This window comes from Agelaius tricolor, unplaced genomic scaffold, assembly GCF_023055355.1.
Source record: "Agelaius tricolor isolate 1412-34295 unplaced genomic scaffold, bAgeTri1.0.p SCAF_13, whole genome shotgun sequence".
Classification (NCBI taxonomy): domain Eukaryota; kingdom Metazoa; phylum Chordata; class Aves; order Passeriformes; family Icteridae; genus Agelaius; species Agelaius tricolor.
Window position 1 is genome coordinate 19,623,943 of NW_027269273.1, and position 16,058 is coordinate 19,640,000.

General features: G+C 43.8%; 1 protein-coding gene across 1 annotated transcript in view; it reads right to left on the reverse strand.

Annotated features, from left to right (window-relative positions):
* Positions 1–1,425: 1,425 nt before the first annotated feature.
* DRGX (dorsal root ganglia homeobox) overlaps positions 1,426–16,058 on the reverse strand; it is a 16,163-nt gene continuing 1,530 nt past the window's right edge. Inside the window, exons 2-6 of the mRNA XM_071438353.1 lie at positions 14,867–14,964; positions 14,500–14,601; positions 11,834–12,006; positions 11,411–11,523; positions 1,426–1,691 (exon numbers count right to left, since the gene is read on the reverse strand). Of these exons, the coding sequence (XP_071294454.1) occupies positions 1,426–1,691; positions 11,411–11,523; positions 11,834–12,006; positions 14,500–14,601; positions 14,867–14,964 (752 nt within the window). The remainder of the gene's footprint in view (positions 1,692–11,410; positions 11,524–11,833; positions 12,007–14,499; positions 14,602–14,866; positions 14,965–16,058) is intronic.

Here is a 16,058-nt window from a genome sequence, read left to right on the forward strand (position 1 = left end):
CATGGAGGAGACAAAATTCTGATGCCAACTTTATTCAGGAATGCCTTTCCAAGCACATCCCCAAACCTGGATGCTGTGAACAGCCAAACAAACCCTGTGTAAAGGCATGTGTTAGCACATTTCAGGAGCTCCACAGCACAATGTGCAGGATCAGGGGTGACAGGAATCCTTCCACTAGCCTCCATGTTACTTGATGAAAATCTCAAAAAAGCAGTTTCAGCCTGTTCTCCAGGGACACCTGTGGACAAGCCTAAGGAATCTGCAAATGGCACCCGGAAAAGTCAAGTTCATGTCCCTAAGTTTAAATCCTCATGTGCAGTTCCCAAGGAAAAAAAGTGAGATTAAAATGACTGCTCTTTAGATCTAAGTCTGCTTTGCTTTGGGTGAGAGATAAGACTAAATTTAATAAGGCATCAAGTTCTCCTTTGCACTGTTCCCAATCTATAATAATTAGTATCTTTTCATATCTAGATTCATTACAACAAGCTTTCAGTAAATGGAATAGTGTAAATTTGGATGGCATAAAGGAATATCCTTCCGAGCTTTATTTCCTCCTTATTAAACATAAACCATGGAAAAACATATCTGCAGTCTTGCAATGAGGGATTATTTTTGTCTTCCAGTCTCTTTTTCCAAGACTGTGATGTCAAAATACCCCCAGCTTTGTGCAGATCTAGAGACAATTCACTCTCCATTAAATACCAACATTACTGTTTGAAGCTGTGAATGCCACTCTGAAGTCGTGTGCTTTTCATGTCTAATGCAGCGAATGGCAAGAGTAATTCACTAATGTTCACACAGAGGCTAGTGCAAGGATTTTAGTCACAAGTAAACTCATCTCAGCAATTTTCCAGTAATCTATGCATGAGAAGTTTCACTTTCAGAGAAAAGAAAAAAGAAGAAAAATTATGAAGATTTTTGTTCTATTTTCTGCTTCTCTTACACCTAGATTGCCTGGGATAGGTTTGGTTGAAGTCAAATGCCTTCAGAAAATAGCAGGCCAAATTGGGATATACCTGGATATTCCTTCCACTCTGTTGTGAGCAGTGGAGTAACTGGTGCCTGGGTGCATCTCTTGCCCCCAGAACTCACATCTGGAAGTGATATGCTGCTTCCAACCATCCATTTCACACAGGATGGGAAGTTGAGATGTGCAGGAGCAAGCCAGGATCTTTTCAGTGTCTTTTCAGGATGTATGGGGCAAGGGGGGAATAAAAACAGTTTCACCAAAGTTTCCAAACATAGATAGTGCTGATAAATCAGGGAAATGAACCTACAGCGACACAAGAAAAGCAAGGGTGCATGAAAGGCAGCCAAAGAGGCCGCTCAGCTGTGCGGGTCCCTGGTGGCCCCATGGACGTCCCACTGGGCACGGCCACACTGCAGTTCACCCCGCGGCAGGGCACGGGCGGCAGAACTCCGCTCTCATACGCTCTTCTCGCCTTCCATGTGCTCCTTGGCCGCAGGGGGCTGCTTGTCCTGGCTGCCCTCGGGGCCGGGCTTGGCGGGGGGCGTGGGGCTGCTGCTGGCAGCGGGCAGCAGGTTGGCAGACTGCAGCACGGCCTCCGAGTGCTCGCGCGCCTTCATGCGCAGCGCCGCCACGCTGGCCGTGCGGTTGCTCTGGCAGCCGTAGGTGGGCAGGAAGGACAGGCCCATGGGGTCTGGAACACAGCACGAGCACAGAGGGCTCCCTGGGGAGGAAGGAGAGAAGCACAGTCACTGCTGGGGAAGGTCATGGAAAACATCTGTTCCCTCCATGGTCAATCTGAAGAGGACAGAGATGGAGTTGATCTTTAGTGGGTACACGGGTGTCCTCTGGATCACTAGGGCTAGAAAACCCATATCCTGTTCTGCTGATCCTTCTGTGAGAAGGATCTTACACTGTGAGTCATTCAGGGTGACAAACAGAGTGCAAGAGGGAAGTAGAGACAGAAGTGAGCAGTGAAGTTCAGATCACACATGAGATTTCCTCATAAGCAAGGCTCAGCTCAGTCCCTCCTCTCATATCAAGCTGCTGTTCTGCGGCTGCCATCAGCCCCATGCTGGAGGTGTCTCCTGCCCTCCACCTTCACACTGAGCCTGATCAATGTAGGCAGCAGCATTTGGTGAGTGAGTGTATGGGTTCTGTCACTCATCTTTGCCTGAAAGATTACAGCAGAGAGAAAGGTGAAAATATTCCATTCGTTATGATGACCTTCTCCTATCTCACTGTAAAATGAGATTCTTTCCCTTGGCCAAGCCCCTGCCAACTACTGACACCATCTACCTGCAAGAGTCCATTCTACCTTTACCCATTCAGTGTCTGTGCTGCTTCACGGAGACGCCTCAAAGAGAACGGCCTCAGAAGTGAGCCAAAACTACCTAAAGCTGCTGCTGTGATACAGCTTTAGAGTCCCGTCAGGAGAGATGGGCCAGAGCATTTCTACCCTGTCATTTGAGACACGTGGCTGTTCCAAGCAGGCAAGAAAGCACTGCAGCACGGATGAAGTGATTACTCTCTCTTGAAGCCAAACCTTCCTGCAACCCACTGACAGAGGCAGTCCTCACTCCACCAGCTGCTTTCCTGAGGCTCTTCCCCTGGTTTCTCCTTGATAATGCTGGAGCTTGGGCCAGTTCCCAAACAAGCACATCTGGAATTGTAGGTTGATCACTGGGCAGGACATGCAGTCCGTCCAAAAACCCACACTGGTACTCAGCTCAGAGGCATTTATTGAATGTTGGAGAATGTGACAGAGGAGTAGGATGGGGAGGCAGGGTGGGATGGCTGAGCTACTTCTTGTATTTACTCTTTGGTTAAAAACCAGACACCATTAGTCACCATGTTTCCAGGGGTCTTAGAGGTCACACCAGCTCTACACCCTCATGTACACCCCTGACAGAAGCCTGTCTTTTGCTGATATGCTATCTTTCAACAAGAAACAGCCCAGCCAACTACTGGCACCCACACATCCTGACACGATGCAGTATCTTCCCCTGATCTCTCCAAGCCAAGGACTTGCTTTAATTTCTGCAGTTAATGTTTGAGTTAAATGGCTCATGACTAAGTGATGGAACTAATAACCTCCAGAGTTTTACACTTCTGTTCTTGGTAGCAACGGGTCAGCACCCATCTGCCAGGAATGAAGGCAGACAGTTGTTTGTTTTTAAGATGTTGGCAAGACTTCTCCACAGCAATTGTCAGAGATTTGTGGTTGCCAGCAACATTCGGGAAAAAGTATTCCTTGCATTTCAAAAAACGGCATCTACAAAAGACAGCTTATTAATATAAATGGAAAGAACCCTTTTCTCTTGTAATACTTCTCTGATAAAGCATATGATCAGCAGACCAACATTTCCATGGGTCCAGACATTTAAGCACAAGCAAGTTTCAGCACTTGACTAAAATCCTCTGCTTCTTTTGCTTTTAGCTTGAGGAAGCTCAGTCTTGAATTCTGTGGCTGTTTTGAGCAGGTCAGAAGGAGGGTTTATAATAAAATCTACTCAGTAACACAACTTACAGTTTTTGTCACCACCAGCCACACTCATAAAGTAATTTTTTTCCCTGTTGAATCACAGCCACTGTTTTAACAAGAGGGAGGAGAGGCCCTTCAGAGTCCCTGCAGTTTGCAGTAGGTTTTTTGCACCAAGCCCCACTGTCTTCAGACTCTGCTCAGAGATGGGGGAGCTGGGAGGCCTGCAGGAGCATCACCTGCCTCTGCACTGCTGCTTTCTAACACAAACTGAATGAGGCTTTCAAACACAGCTGTTCAGCTCCCAGGCTGAGGGGAGGGCTGGCCTGCAGTGCCTAATGCAGGACTGGGCACAGACATTGCTTAGTGGGAGGTGGGGAGAAGTGGAAAGCAGTCTTCCCCTTTTCAAAAAAGCAGGAATCGGTTCCATTCCCTAAGAATAATTTTCATTCCATTGTTAGGGGAATAAAATATTTATCAGTATTCAGTTCCAGCCTAAGATCTTTGCTTAATAATTTGCCCTGATATTACCTAGTGGCTCTGCAACCTGAGGGTGCAGTTACTTGTGGTGGAAACAAAGCTATCTCTAGCAATAATTCACCCATAAACCGTTCCTTTCATTTCCACTGAAGTTAAAATACTTGCAAACAGCTCACACATGAAAAAAAAAAGTAAAGTAAAAAGCATCATTTTCTCCAGGGTCCAGCTGGAATAGAGGAGAAAAGGATTTAGCCCTGTTCCTTTTTAATGTATGTTGTAAAGAAGGTTGACTCTACCTTACAATCATCTGAATCTGCAGGTCACAAGTCCAATGAAATGTAGTGCACTTTGCCAGCACAAAGCCAAGGCCAACAGTGGGACACCCAGGAGCCCAAGGTCTCCACCTTCCCATCAGTCAGCCCACAATCTCCAGAAAAGTGACAGTGGCCAAGACACAGGCATCCATATATAGCAGGCAGCAGTAGTTTGTAAATCTTATTGCAGTAGCCCTGAGCCCACAGTGGGAAAGGAAGGAATTGTTCCTACTTATTTCAAATCTTCAGAGGACTTCAGGCATCCACCTCCCATCAAAATCAGTGAGGGTTCAGCCATCAGCCCTAGATCTTGATGCAGCCCCCACCAACATCTATGGCAATCTGAGATTAGTTTATCAGTATTTGTATCAAGTTGCTGCAATATGGACTGGGTACTGTTTGCTTTCTTTCAGGAACTTACTGCCTTCTGTACACAAAATTAAAATACACAATTAGATTTCCATTAACTTACGGCAAATTCTGCTGGATTGATCTGAACCTCCTTCTATTCCTATATGAGATCATACTTTAAATGCCCAGCCTGAACATAAATACTTAATGTAATAAATACAGTCTGAAATATTTGATCCACTTGGCAGTTTAATTGATCTACTACAGAGACTGACAGGAAAAATTAAATTAGTTTTGTCTTGTCTCTGCCAACATCACATTTAAATTGTAACAATATTTGATCTACACTTTTCATTGTGAACTCTTTTGTGCAGTTCTATGGTTCAGTTTAAGGTGGGAAGAGAGGGATAGGAGTGGGGCACATGCTGATACATAAGCATCAATATAAATTTTTAAATATGCATTTGGTGTTTCAAGTCAAGGGCTTAAAGAATTTAATAGGTAGTCTTTCCAAAAGGCAAACTCCACATTCCTTTCCTCTTTCATTATTTGTGCATATCAGCATTTGATATGGACAGCTGAATTACAACCTGACATGGAGGGAAGGAGAGAAAAAATCCCATTTAAAATCCTCATATCTCAATGCATGATGTTTAATTTTCAGAGAAAATATTATGTTTGATTTAATTATTGTTATCTTCTCATGGTAGTCACATTCGTTTTCTTCAGCTCTAATCCCTTTCATAAGGATTGGAAGGTCAAAAACATTCTCAAGTTTGTAGTGTTGATTACCAGTGGGAGCTGAGTCAATGGGAGCTCCCTCTTGCACTTCCCAGATGACACCTACATTCTGTCAATTAAAGCCTAAGTCAAAAGTAGGAAACATAAAAGTGGCTTTATCCCAATCTTCTTGAGCTCTGAATCAGGAAGCTCAGAATAAGAAAAGCATGAACTCAATTCTGAAATGGAGAAGCATCAGATGGTCCCAGTTTAATTTGGGGTAGCCTCAAGGCTGCTGGAATTATACTAGATGGCTTCTCCTTCTATTGAGAAGCTGGTTAAATGTGAAAGGTATCCTGTGCTGCCCAGAGGCTGGAAGAGCACTTCAGAGGTGACAGCAGAATACAAATGTTATAATTTCACATCTCCTTGGCTGTTACCCCTCTATGCCCAGCAGAAACAACAAAGAGCTGATGATCTGGCTCAGATGTTCCATCATCAGGAGCCTTTTTGTCGAAATAACTCAACACTGGAACTGGAGGATTTCATCCTCCTTTATTTGTGCCAATAGTACTCTCTGAAAAAAAAAATCCAAAAAACTGGGAGACAGCACCTATTTCCTACCTCTCTTAGGGCTCCAAGTACCTGTGTATTTCCTACTGAAAAAGACCAAAAATCTCTACCTGTGAGGTAGGGCAGTGCTAGAGCTGGGGACCTGTGATATGGGAATCAAAATAATTTTCTTAATGTGTGTGCATCTGCAACAAACTAAAGAAATGTTTTAGATTCTCTGAAGTCAGAGTAGCAGATTAACTAAGAAAAATGCCAAGAAAACCCACTTAATATATTGGCTGTGTTACATCAGAAAAGTCAGTAAATCCATAATCAAGAATGACACTGAAAATAAAAGACTCCAAGAGTTTTATTCTCATTCCCCAGTCTTACAGTAAACAGGGGAGCTTCAGTTCAGCAAATACGAGTTCAAGGGTGAGTTAGGTCCTTGAACATTTCTTTCATAGCCTCGGCAATGGGAATTGCCCAACGGAACTGAGCAAATTCCCTCCATCATTCCATAATAGCAATTGAAATGTAATGGACGGGCAGTTCTAGTTATGTTTTAGGGTTTTTTCCCTGGATACTGCAATTAAGCCTCCCTAATATGAACAGCAACCACAGTAGCAGCAAACCATAAAAGAGCCTAATCAACAGTGGCCTGCAATACCCATTTGGATGTGCATAATACAATTGTGCTTCTCTCTCAGTGGTGTGGGGGTGCCGTGAAAACCAACTGAGCTATAACTTGCACAGAGAAGAGCTGTGGGTGAATTATGAAAGTAATTCCCTGGCAAGTGTAATTATTTCTCTCCTCATACACTTCACTCATCATGGGTCTGGGGAAATTTCAGCGGAACGTAACAGACACACTCTTGGCCTCAGCCACCAGAATGGTAGAACACATCCGCTGAAAAATGGAGATTCTTGTTTACACCCATTAATAACATCTTCTGCATTAATGAATTGCATTCATGCTGTCATCCATTAAGAAGGTACTTTGAGGTCTCTCTCTGCACAGAACACTAGCTTCTCCAGATGACTCTATAGTTATACAGCCCATAAATAAAACAAGTATTTTCCCTTCATCTTTGAGGTCTGCAATTAAATCTACTAAATGGACTGCAGATGCCTGGCTTACAGTAAGTGTTTCATCTTAGAAGATCATGGAACTGTCGAAGTCACCACAGTGAAGTAGCATAGTTGTCAAATCAGGGCAATTTCAGAGAGTAATGAACATCAGAAATTTCATCTCTGCGAGTCAACCTTTTTCCTCATTATGGCCAGTGGTGAAGTACTAAACCCCTGAAGTAGGAAATAGTGTATACCCCAGAAATTATGACGTTGTGCTACTTTTTCAAATGAGGAATTGTATTTCCTGACAGAATAGTACAAAGGGAGATGATACAGTGGTTAACAGATGTTTGCTATTGAGTACAGCCTCCAATGTGCTAAACTTCAGAGAGACAGGAGACAGAAAAAGGTCTGTTGTATTATTGAACAGAGAATATTTGATAGAAACAGAGAAAAACTGTCCAGTGACAATATTCTTCTCTGGAAAAAGTCTATATTCTGAATAACAGCTTTCTTTGCATAGTATAGCCATCCCATTTTATTAACAGAACATCTTGTGGTGCCAATATCTTCACTTTTATGGAAAAAAAATCTCGCTTTCAGAGATAGCAGAGTTCATGAGGCATAGTCCTTAGGGAAAATAGCTTTCTTCTCATCCATCAGAGCAGACCTGGTCTCATGCTCCAACAGTATCCCCATATCCTAGAAATGGTACATGGGGGGTCCAGAGCCACATGAGGCAAGCCTAATGAGCACTTCACAGTCTTTCCAAAATCAAAGCTGCAGTCTTGGTCTCTGCCCTAGACTCAGCTGTCTAAAGATTTCCTATTTCTTGTAGACCAACTTGACCCTCAGCTATTACATCCTTATATTACAAATTAGATCCCAGAATCTTGTGGCCTAAGCACTTTATGTAGCTCTGGAGACCTGGAGCCAAGCAAAGCCAGAGAAAGAGAAAGAGGGGTATTGGGTTTTTATACTAAAGATGAAGAACTCTCAGATGACAGAATGAAAATGGTCCCTGAGAGCATAAAATAATTATTAATTACTTACATCACTATCATCACTTGTTATTCACTGTATTGATTTTGTCTCCTTCTAAAGCATCAGTCAAATATTATTCACCAACACCAGCAAAGTGTTGTCTCACAAGTCCAACAAAAGGCATCTTGTCTCCTCAAAAGAGTAAGAAAACAACCTACACTTCCTAGTAGAACCTGATATGCTGAGAGTGCTCATTTTTTTGCAGGCAGCTCTTATGGCTGTACTGAAGAATGTGACTCCCTTTACTGGCCAGGGTTGTTCTCCCAGTGGTGGGAATATATATCTGTTTACAAGATCCACATAGAGGAACTGCATTTTGTTTGACACTTGCATAGAAGAAAGCAGGACCATGCATCTTTTCATAGTGGAATAATGCTTCGATTCTGGAGCAAATATTTTGCTTTCAAAAGCACAGAGAATTCTTGGTGGTTTCAAAGCATGGCTGCCACAAGACAAATACTGGGAAGACCTCTCAATTATTTCACTCTTCAATAAAACTTGCAAAATTTTGGGAAACCTTTCTACTTGCTGGGTTTTCCCTTATCCAAGCAATCCAAAAAACAAGCAGCTCATAGCTTTATGCCCTGTGCTGAGTTTTATGGGATTTGTGTGACATAAAGTCCTATGCCTCCAGACTGACTGTGACAGGGTTCTGGCATCATTTCTGCAGCAAAATGAAACTAGATTTTCAAGGGAGAGGCTTAGGGCCCTTAATTAAGATGTATAAGGACATATACTATTGCCCACATGCACACAGCTCCTGTCTCAAACAGAAATCAAAAGAGAGTTGAACAAACTGAAGCGAGCATATGACAAAGACAGTCACATTAAGGTTCTGTGAACACTGTGCCTCCCCCTGTCCTTTCCTTCCTTCTCACAACCATTATCTTTTCCTTCAGACTGACACATGAGTTTGGTTGTGCTCTCAAATGCACTGGTTTAGATGAAACATCATTTACCTGCAGTTTCCATAGCAAAGAAAAGTGAACTGTGCATTAGGGCTGTGATACCTTTGGTCCACTCAGAAGATCTAGAGATTGCCCTGGTCACCAGTTAACAGGACCAAAACTCAGTGACTGCTGTGCACAGCTTTACCCCAGCCCAAGGGAATTACTCTTGAAGAAATGGGGAAAGAGGAACTTGTGGAGATGGGCCATGGAAGGAGGACACAATACTCCATATATCAATGCCACAATGTTACAATTATTCTCTGCTTGTATATATCAGATTTGGTCCCTCATATAATGGTAAGTTCTTCCCCCTTAACCCCAAAGCCAGAATTTGACATTACTAAGACATAGCAGCAGAAGAAGAAGAGCTCCCCTCAAAGCAGCAGCTCAGACTACCAGTCCCTTGCCAGGATAACAATACCCTGACAGGCACACACAGCTCCTGGTAGGTGCATACACAGATGTGCAAATCTGTATCTGCATTTCATAAAATCAAAATATGCTACTTTATCCCTTGCATGTACCTGGAGATTTCTAGTGCCAGGCAAGAAATATAAAGCAGGCATTTCAGGAATGAACTGCATGTCTAACTAACAACATTCACCAAGACAATATGCAGGCATCTGATACCTGACCATTCCTATACAAATTGTATAAATAAAAAATCTCTATTTACATTTGGGACAGTTTTTTCAGGGACATTGCCTCTTACTCTGGGCAACTGACTATTTAATACCTACAAAAGATTCAGGAATAGAACTTTTTCTGCCCCTAGGCTGTAAATCTTCAATCAAGCAAAAAAGAGCAAATTATTAGTTTCTCAATTTATTGGCTAAGCTGTAAAATCAAAGAAAAGAGTAACAGGAAGTCTTCCAAACAAATAAAACTAAAAATAAACAAATAAAAACAACAACAACAACAACAAAAAATCCAACCCCAAACCAACAAAAAAACCCAACCAGCTAAAAATAGCAACCCCTCACAACAATTTTAAAATGTTTTCTATTTCATTTTGCTTGGCTTTGTTCATTTGGGTAATTTAAACATGAAACCAGTGAGAACACATATTGATGCATTTAATTTGAAAATGTTTGAATGTAAACTTTAAGGAAAAAGCCCCCTTTACTGTCATCAAAATTATTCAATGAACACAACCCTATTTCCACACTTTTCAACCTGTCTGGGATTACAGTTATTAATGAACAATTTTTTTGCCTGAAAAACTTCGTCTTATCTACTCCAGAGAGGCTTCCCAATGGAAAAAGTCAAAATTTGCAACCCAGACTTCACAGGGCAGAGATCAAGAAGACTCAGACACTCTAAGTAGCTGCTGCCCACCTACAGGTGACAATAAGCCTTTAAGTTTTAGGGCTTATTTAGGACACCTGTGTGTCCTTTCTTGATTCAAAATTCCAGGTCCCACACCTACCAAAAGAGCAGTAACTGTGTGGTGTGTCTGGCTTCAGCTTTTTTTGAAAGACAGAAGGGAAGGGGGTGCAGGGGGCAGGGCACTGGACTTAACACACAACTCAACAGTTTCAGATATTTCCTCCAGGAATATACCTTGGCAGTGCTGATTTAGCTGAAAATACAAAGAGCATGAGGTATGCCAGAGAACACAGTGAGATGTATTAGAGGACATTTTTCTTTATAGTGGGGTGGGTCTTTACTGAGAAACTTTCCTCACAAGTTCTTGTAGCACAATGGGACACAGAGTAAATGTATGCACCTCTTTGTGCTTGGCACTGCTATGAGGCTTTGCATCCTATAAATCTATAAATTGAATTCATCCTGCTTACACTCTTAGTCTTATAAATTGTTAGACTAAGAACAGCTAATGGATGAGTAGGTGATTTATTTTTAAAAGTTGCATACTGCTGCTGGAAACCGAAAGTACATAGACACGGGATGTACCCTTCCTGAAGCCGGGGTCCCAGGTAATGGGGAATTACTTTGTATCCTCCCCTGTCCCCAGGAACATGCTTTATTCAAGTTCTCAAAGGGAACCTACTGTCCAAGAAGAGAAAGGTCTGGATTGTGCAGAGATGCACTGCAAAGGAAACCACATGCAAAGAGCGGATGAGGCATCAGTAACGGTGCCAGGTACTACATAATGCAAAAGGATGTATATAACTAATTTATTAGAATAAATTTAAGTCTTAAAAAAAAAAGCATATGCAACAAAAACTTTAAAGGAGCAAACCCTACCTGTCTTACTCCTTCAGAGAAAACCTGACCTCATAAAAAGTAGCTGTCAGAGTAAAATGAAGGAGTTTTGCCACAAATGATGCTACAACAGGAGACTCACTTTGGTATGTGCAGCACTGGTCAGTGCAAATACTGCCAATCTAAAGAGAAAGAGGGGTCTGCCATTTCCCAAAGGTTTCCTCACAGAGGGCAGTGGGACCATGCCACTTAGCTTGAAAGGGATGCTCTTTGAGCTTACTCCCAAGTAAAGTAAAGTAAAGTAATTTACCTTTTAGAGAGGCGACATGGGATAAAGCTTGTGCATAGGTGGCTGTGTTGAGAAGAGTCCCCGGCAGGCAGGAAGGGAAGAAAGGTCCTGCAGGACCCACTGCACGGCTCAGACTGATGGAGAAAAGAAGACAAATTCCTTACAAAACCAGGACCAGCTGATTCCATTTGTGCATGCACTCAAACACATTGGTGTCTCAGCACACAACGAGATGTGACCCAGGCTGGACAACATCAGTCTCCCACAGCCACCAGCTCCTCAGCTTCTCCACAGGGAACAGTGGATTGCACAAGAAACACCTCATTTTCTAAAGATGATACCTCTAGGTCAAGGCATAGCAGCAAATCTGAGCGCATGTACACACATAGGAGGCATTCTTGCCCCATAGACAGGTAGGCAGATGATATCATGTATTACTCTTACCTCTGCTGGATCTCCAGACCCTCTTTTTTATTCCTGGTTTGGTCTGTTGGAGAAGGGGAATTTAAATTCCTCGCAGGAGGTGCCACCTCAGCCATGGTTTCCTTAGAGCCCTCTTGGTCAGAAGCACCCCTCTCTGTTTTTCTCCATTTAGCCCTTCGATTTTGGAACCACACCTGGAACAGGAGAGCAATCCTAGGTGAAAACCATGTTTAGCCAAATGTGAAGCAAGGAGATTGTAAATTGTTACTCTAGTGAAATCTGTCATTTACTAGCTTGGCTAAATCTTCCTCTTATTTTGTATCCCCATTGCTATTCTAGTTGAGTCTTAGGATGGCATTTGTATCTGTAATATTTCTGCACCTGGAAAGCAAGCCAGAAATGTCTAAAGACATTCAAAAGTCACAACAAAAATTTAGGGTTAAATACATATCTAAGCACTTCAATGAAAACATATATAATTCTTTAAATCAGCTGCTGCTAGAATCAGAGAGGTCAGAAGTGAAAAGGTGTGGATCTGGCCATCTTATCCAGCCCATTTTCTGGAGAGGGCTGATACTGGCTGTTCTTCCTCTCATGGCCAGTCTGCTTTCAGAAGACTCAAAAGCAGATAGGTACTAATTTTGGAACATCATCCTGCAGTTTAATAATGTTGTCATGCTACTGCCCCCACCTCAGGCCACACTATGAATTCAGAATAGAACACCAATTTCCAAACATTTTTTTTTTCCCCGTATGCAAAACAAGTATTCATAATCTTGATTTTTTTCTGACTATTAGTCTAAAAACTTTTTTTTCTGTTAACATAGGAGCTGATATGCTGAAAGTACTATGTTTGAGGTGGCAAATGCCAAGCCTCTCTGGAGGTCAGGAAATCCACATTTTAATACATGAATTCAAGTATAGGCGAGATTGTTGTTATTATTATTCTTCTTCTCCAATTCCATTTTAGTTAGCTGCCTTTTAATTGCATGTATCAGCAAACATTGAATAATGATTTTATCTATATTCTAAATTTAGAGCAGTTAAATGCAAAGCAAAATGCAGACACTTTCTTGTGTCTTAATTGAATGAAGGTCACAGCTATAACAATATTTAATTGAGCTATTTTTCATTATCATATTTTAATGACTTTGCACTGACAGTTCGCCTGCTTCTGAGGAAAGAGCATGATGAAGTCGTTTATTTCCCTATTTAGTTATTGTTTGACAACATCATCTTCGATTAAGACTCTGCTTTATAGCACATTAATCATATTTGAATGAGCAAGGGGTATAATGTAAACATATCTCCCATCCTCTGTGTTTCCCCATGTCCCTGCATGAAAGCAGGCTAAACAAATGCTTGCATCTATTGTCTGTTTGCATAATAGCCAACAACAAGGCTAAACACCAGTCCTCAGCAATCTAATTGTCACCACCCCTATCTCACCCTTGCACCTTTCAGGAAGAAGTTATGATCTTCCACTTCTGAATGCTCAATAATTGTCCCATTTATCTCAATTTGCAGTTCAGTCTTTAGGCACCAATAGCCAAAATGGCATTTTTTATTATTTTTTTAAGCCAGTACCTACAATGCAGTGGTAAAAGGAGATTTTCATTTCCAAATAATAATCAGTTTAATTTGCCCGCATATGACCAATGATTCATGTTCAGATTTAATAATCAGGATCACATAATCTGATTATAGGAGAAATAATTTGTTTACAATCCCCAATTTACTGTGGTGAATTCCATTATCTCTCTTCAGCCATTGGGTTTTAAGAGATACTAACATGACCCTAGGGAACAAAAGGCAAGCTATTATATTTCCTACAATTAGATCTTTGCATAGTCTTAACCCCAAGCACCTAAATTTAAAAAAAAATAGAACACCGTGCAGAAAAGCCCCATAAATAAAAATGAATGCATAATCGTGTTCAAAAAATGGTTTGCAACTCTGTTGTGGATGCCTGAAGAGTTACAGGGATACATCCCTGATGACTGCAGGACTGCTTGTCTTAGCAGAGCATGTACACATACATATGGACTGGATATGGAAAAACAAACATGGAAAAAAGAAAAGAAAAACTAAGGAAAAAGGTAAGGAGAAGGAAGAAAGGAAGGGCTGGAAAAGCATGGCTGTGGACAGAGTTATCATGGCCAATGGTATTTATTGGATCATATTAAAGGTGTGGGAATTGCTCTGCAGGCTCTTTATCCGCCTAAATTAAGTGTTTAGAAAGAAGGCAAAAGGGAGAAAAGTTGCAGAGGTGCAGAAGCTTTCTTCCTGGCAGCTGGGCTCCCTGCAGTTGACTAACCCCACTGCTCGACAGTGGTCATAGTTGCTTTGGAGAATCACGTCTCAGCTCTTTTCTCTGCACCACGCCCCCCCTCCAAAAGCAAGGAAATGGATGTGCATTGATGTAATTTAGTACCTTGGAGACGCAGACAAATTAGTGTAGAACATTATCACTAGTTAATTATGAATGACCGATTAATCAACCTAATCTAATATTCCACATTATGTTGATGTTATTAAAGTGCATCATGAAAATGACAGATCGTCTTCATTTGCGTTCTTTGGCCAAATGTGCACTCTGCAGTCATGATGTCAAATAAAAAAAAAAAAAATTAAAAAAAGTTTGCCAGTTTGAATATCCGAGTTAAGTAATTCCCCAGGATGCTTACCTGCACCCTGGCCTCCGTGAGGTTGATTTTCAGAGCCAGCTCTTCTCGAGTGAACACATCAGGGTAGTGGGTTTGAGCAAAAACGGCTTCCAGGGCCTCGAGCTGATGGAGGGAAGGAGAGCAGGGATCTATGAGAGGTTCCATGAGGATCCGGCCGCCCCACGGGGGTGTCTGCCAGGCATGGATGAGGAAAACGGGCCCACCGAGGCAGGGGGCAGGCAGGATGGTCTGGCATGGCACAGGGCATGCGGGAAGGAGGCTGGGAGCGGGCAGGGAGCGGGCAGGGAGCAGGCAGGGAGCCAGTGCGGTGCAGGCAAGCAGGGGCAGAGGGTGCCGAGGCCGGGGGCAGAGGGAAGCGGGCTCCTACCTGCTGCAAGGTGAAGGTGGTGCGGTTGCGGCGCTGCTTCCTTCGCAGGAACCCGTCGTCGAAGTCGCCGGCGGAGTGACCTCCGAAGGGGGCAGCGCCTGCGGGCCGAGAGCCGCGTTAGGGCCGCAGTGCCCCGGGGACACGGGGCCGGGCACGGAGCCGCTCGGCGGGCAGCGCTGCCCCAGCGCCGCGGGCCCCTGCGGGTTCTGCCGCCCGGAGCTCACCCCGGCCCGGGAATTAACATTTTTTGGGCCATTTGTATTTCAAAGAATAAAGAGACGAGGCTTTGGCATAGGCGTGTGGACAGCAGCTGGCAAAGGCCCTGCCCGTCTGCCGGGGGAGCCTGCTGAAGCCCCTGCGCGGCTCCTCTTCACGCACCCGCGGGAGCGGCCGGACCGGCCCCGGCTGCTCGCCCTGGCTGCCGGAGGAGAACGTGGGCACGGCGCTCGGGGCAGCCCAGCACCGCCACGGCCACGGCTGAACCGCCGGGAGTCGGTAGCGGGGCTGGGGAGGCCGCCCTGCCATTCCCCGAGCGGCCTTCGAGGGCCCGACGGGGGCACCGGGGGTTTGCCCCTAGAGCGGGGGTCGGGAGAGGGCAGATGGGCCACCAGGATGTGAATCACGTCCCATGGAGCAGACCCCGGCCCTGTGGTTCCCCCCGTCACACGTCATCCGTGCAAGCCCGTGTTGAAAAGTGTCGCTCCCTTTCTGTTCGCTAAAAAAACACAAACAAAACAAAACAGACCAAAAAAACATTCAAAACTTAAACCAAAGCAAAAAATAAAACCAAAGAAACTAACCCCAAACCAAAAAAAGAAAACAAAAAGAACTCCAAACCAAAACCCACAGACGAGCAAACAAAACCAAACCAAAATAAACCCTCACAGAACAGAAAAACACCAGAAGCCCCAGAAGTGTTGCTGAGTGTCCCTGTGACCCCACTTGCAGAGCTGCCCCTGGAGTGCTCTGGGGTACGTGGGCTGGAGGTCACCGCTCATCTTGCAGCATCGTTTGGAAGATAAACACGGCTCCGAGCCCTCTCCTCGCACAGACCTCACACCGTGTGGGCCTGGGAGAGGCTCATCAGAGAACAAAATACTGTCCCGGGGACCTCCAGAAAGCGATCTCTTCCCTGCGGCATCGGGCCTCCCGCTGCCCAAGCGCTGGCCGAGCAGAGCTTTTCTGTTCCCCC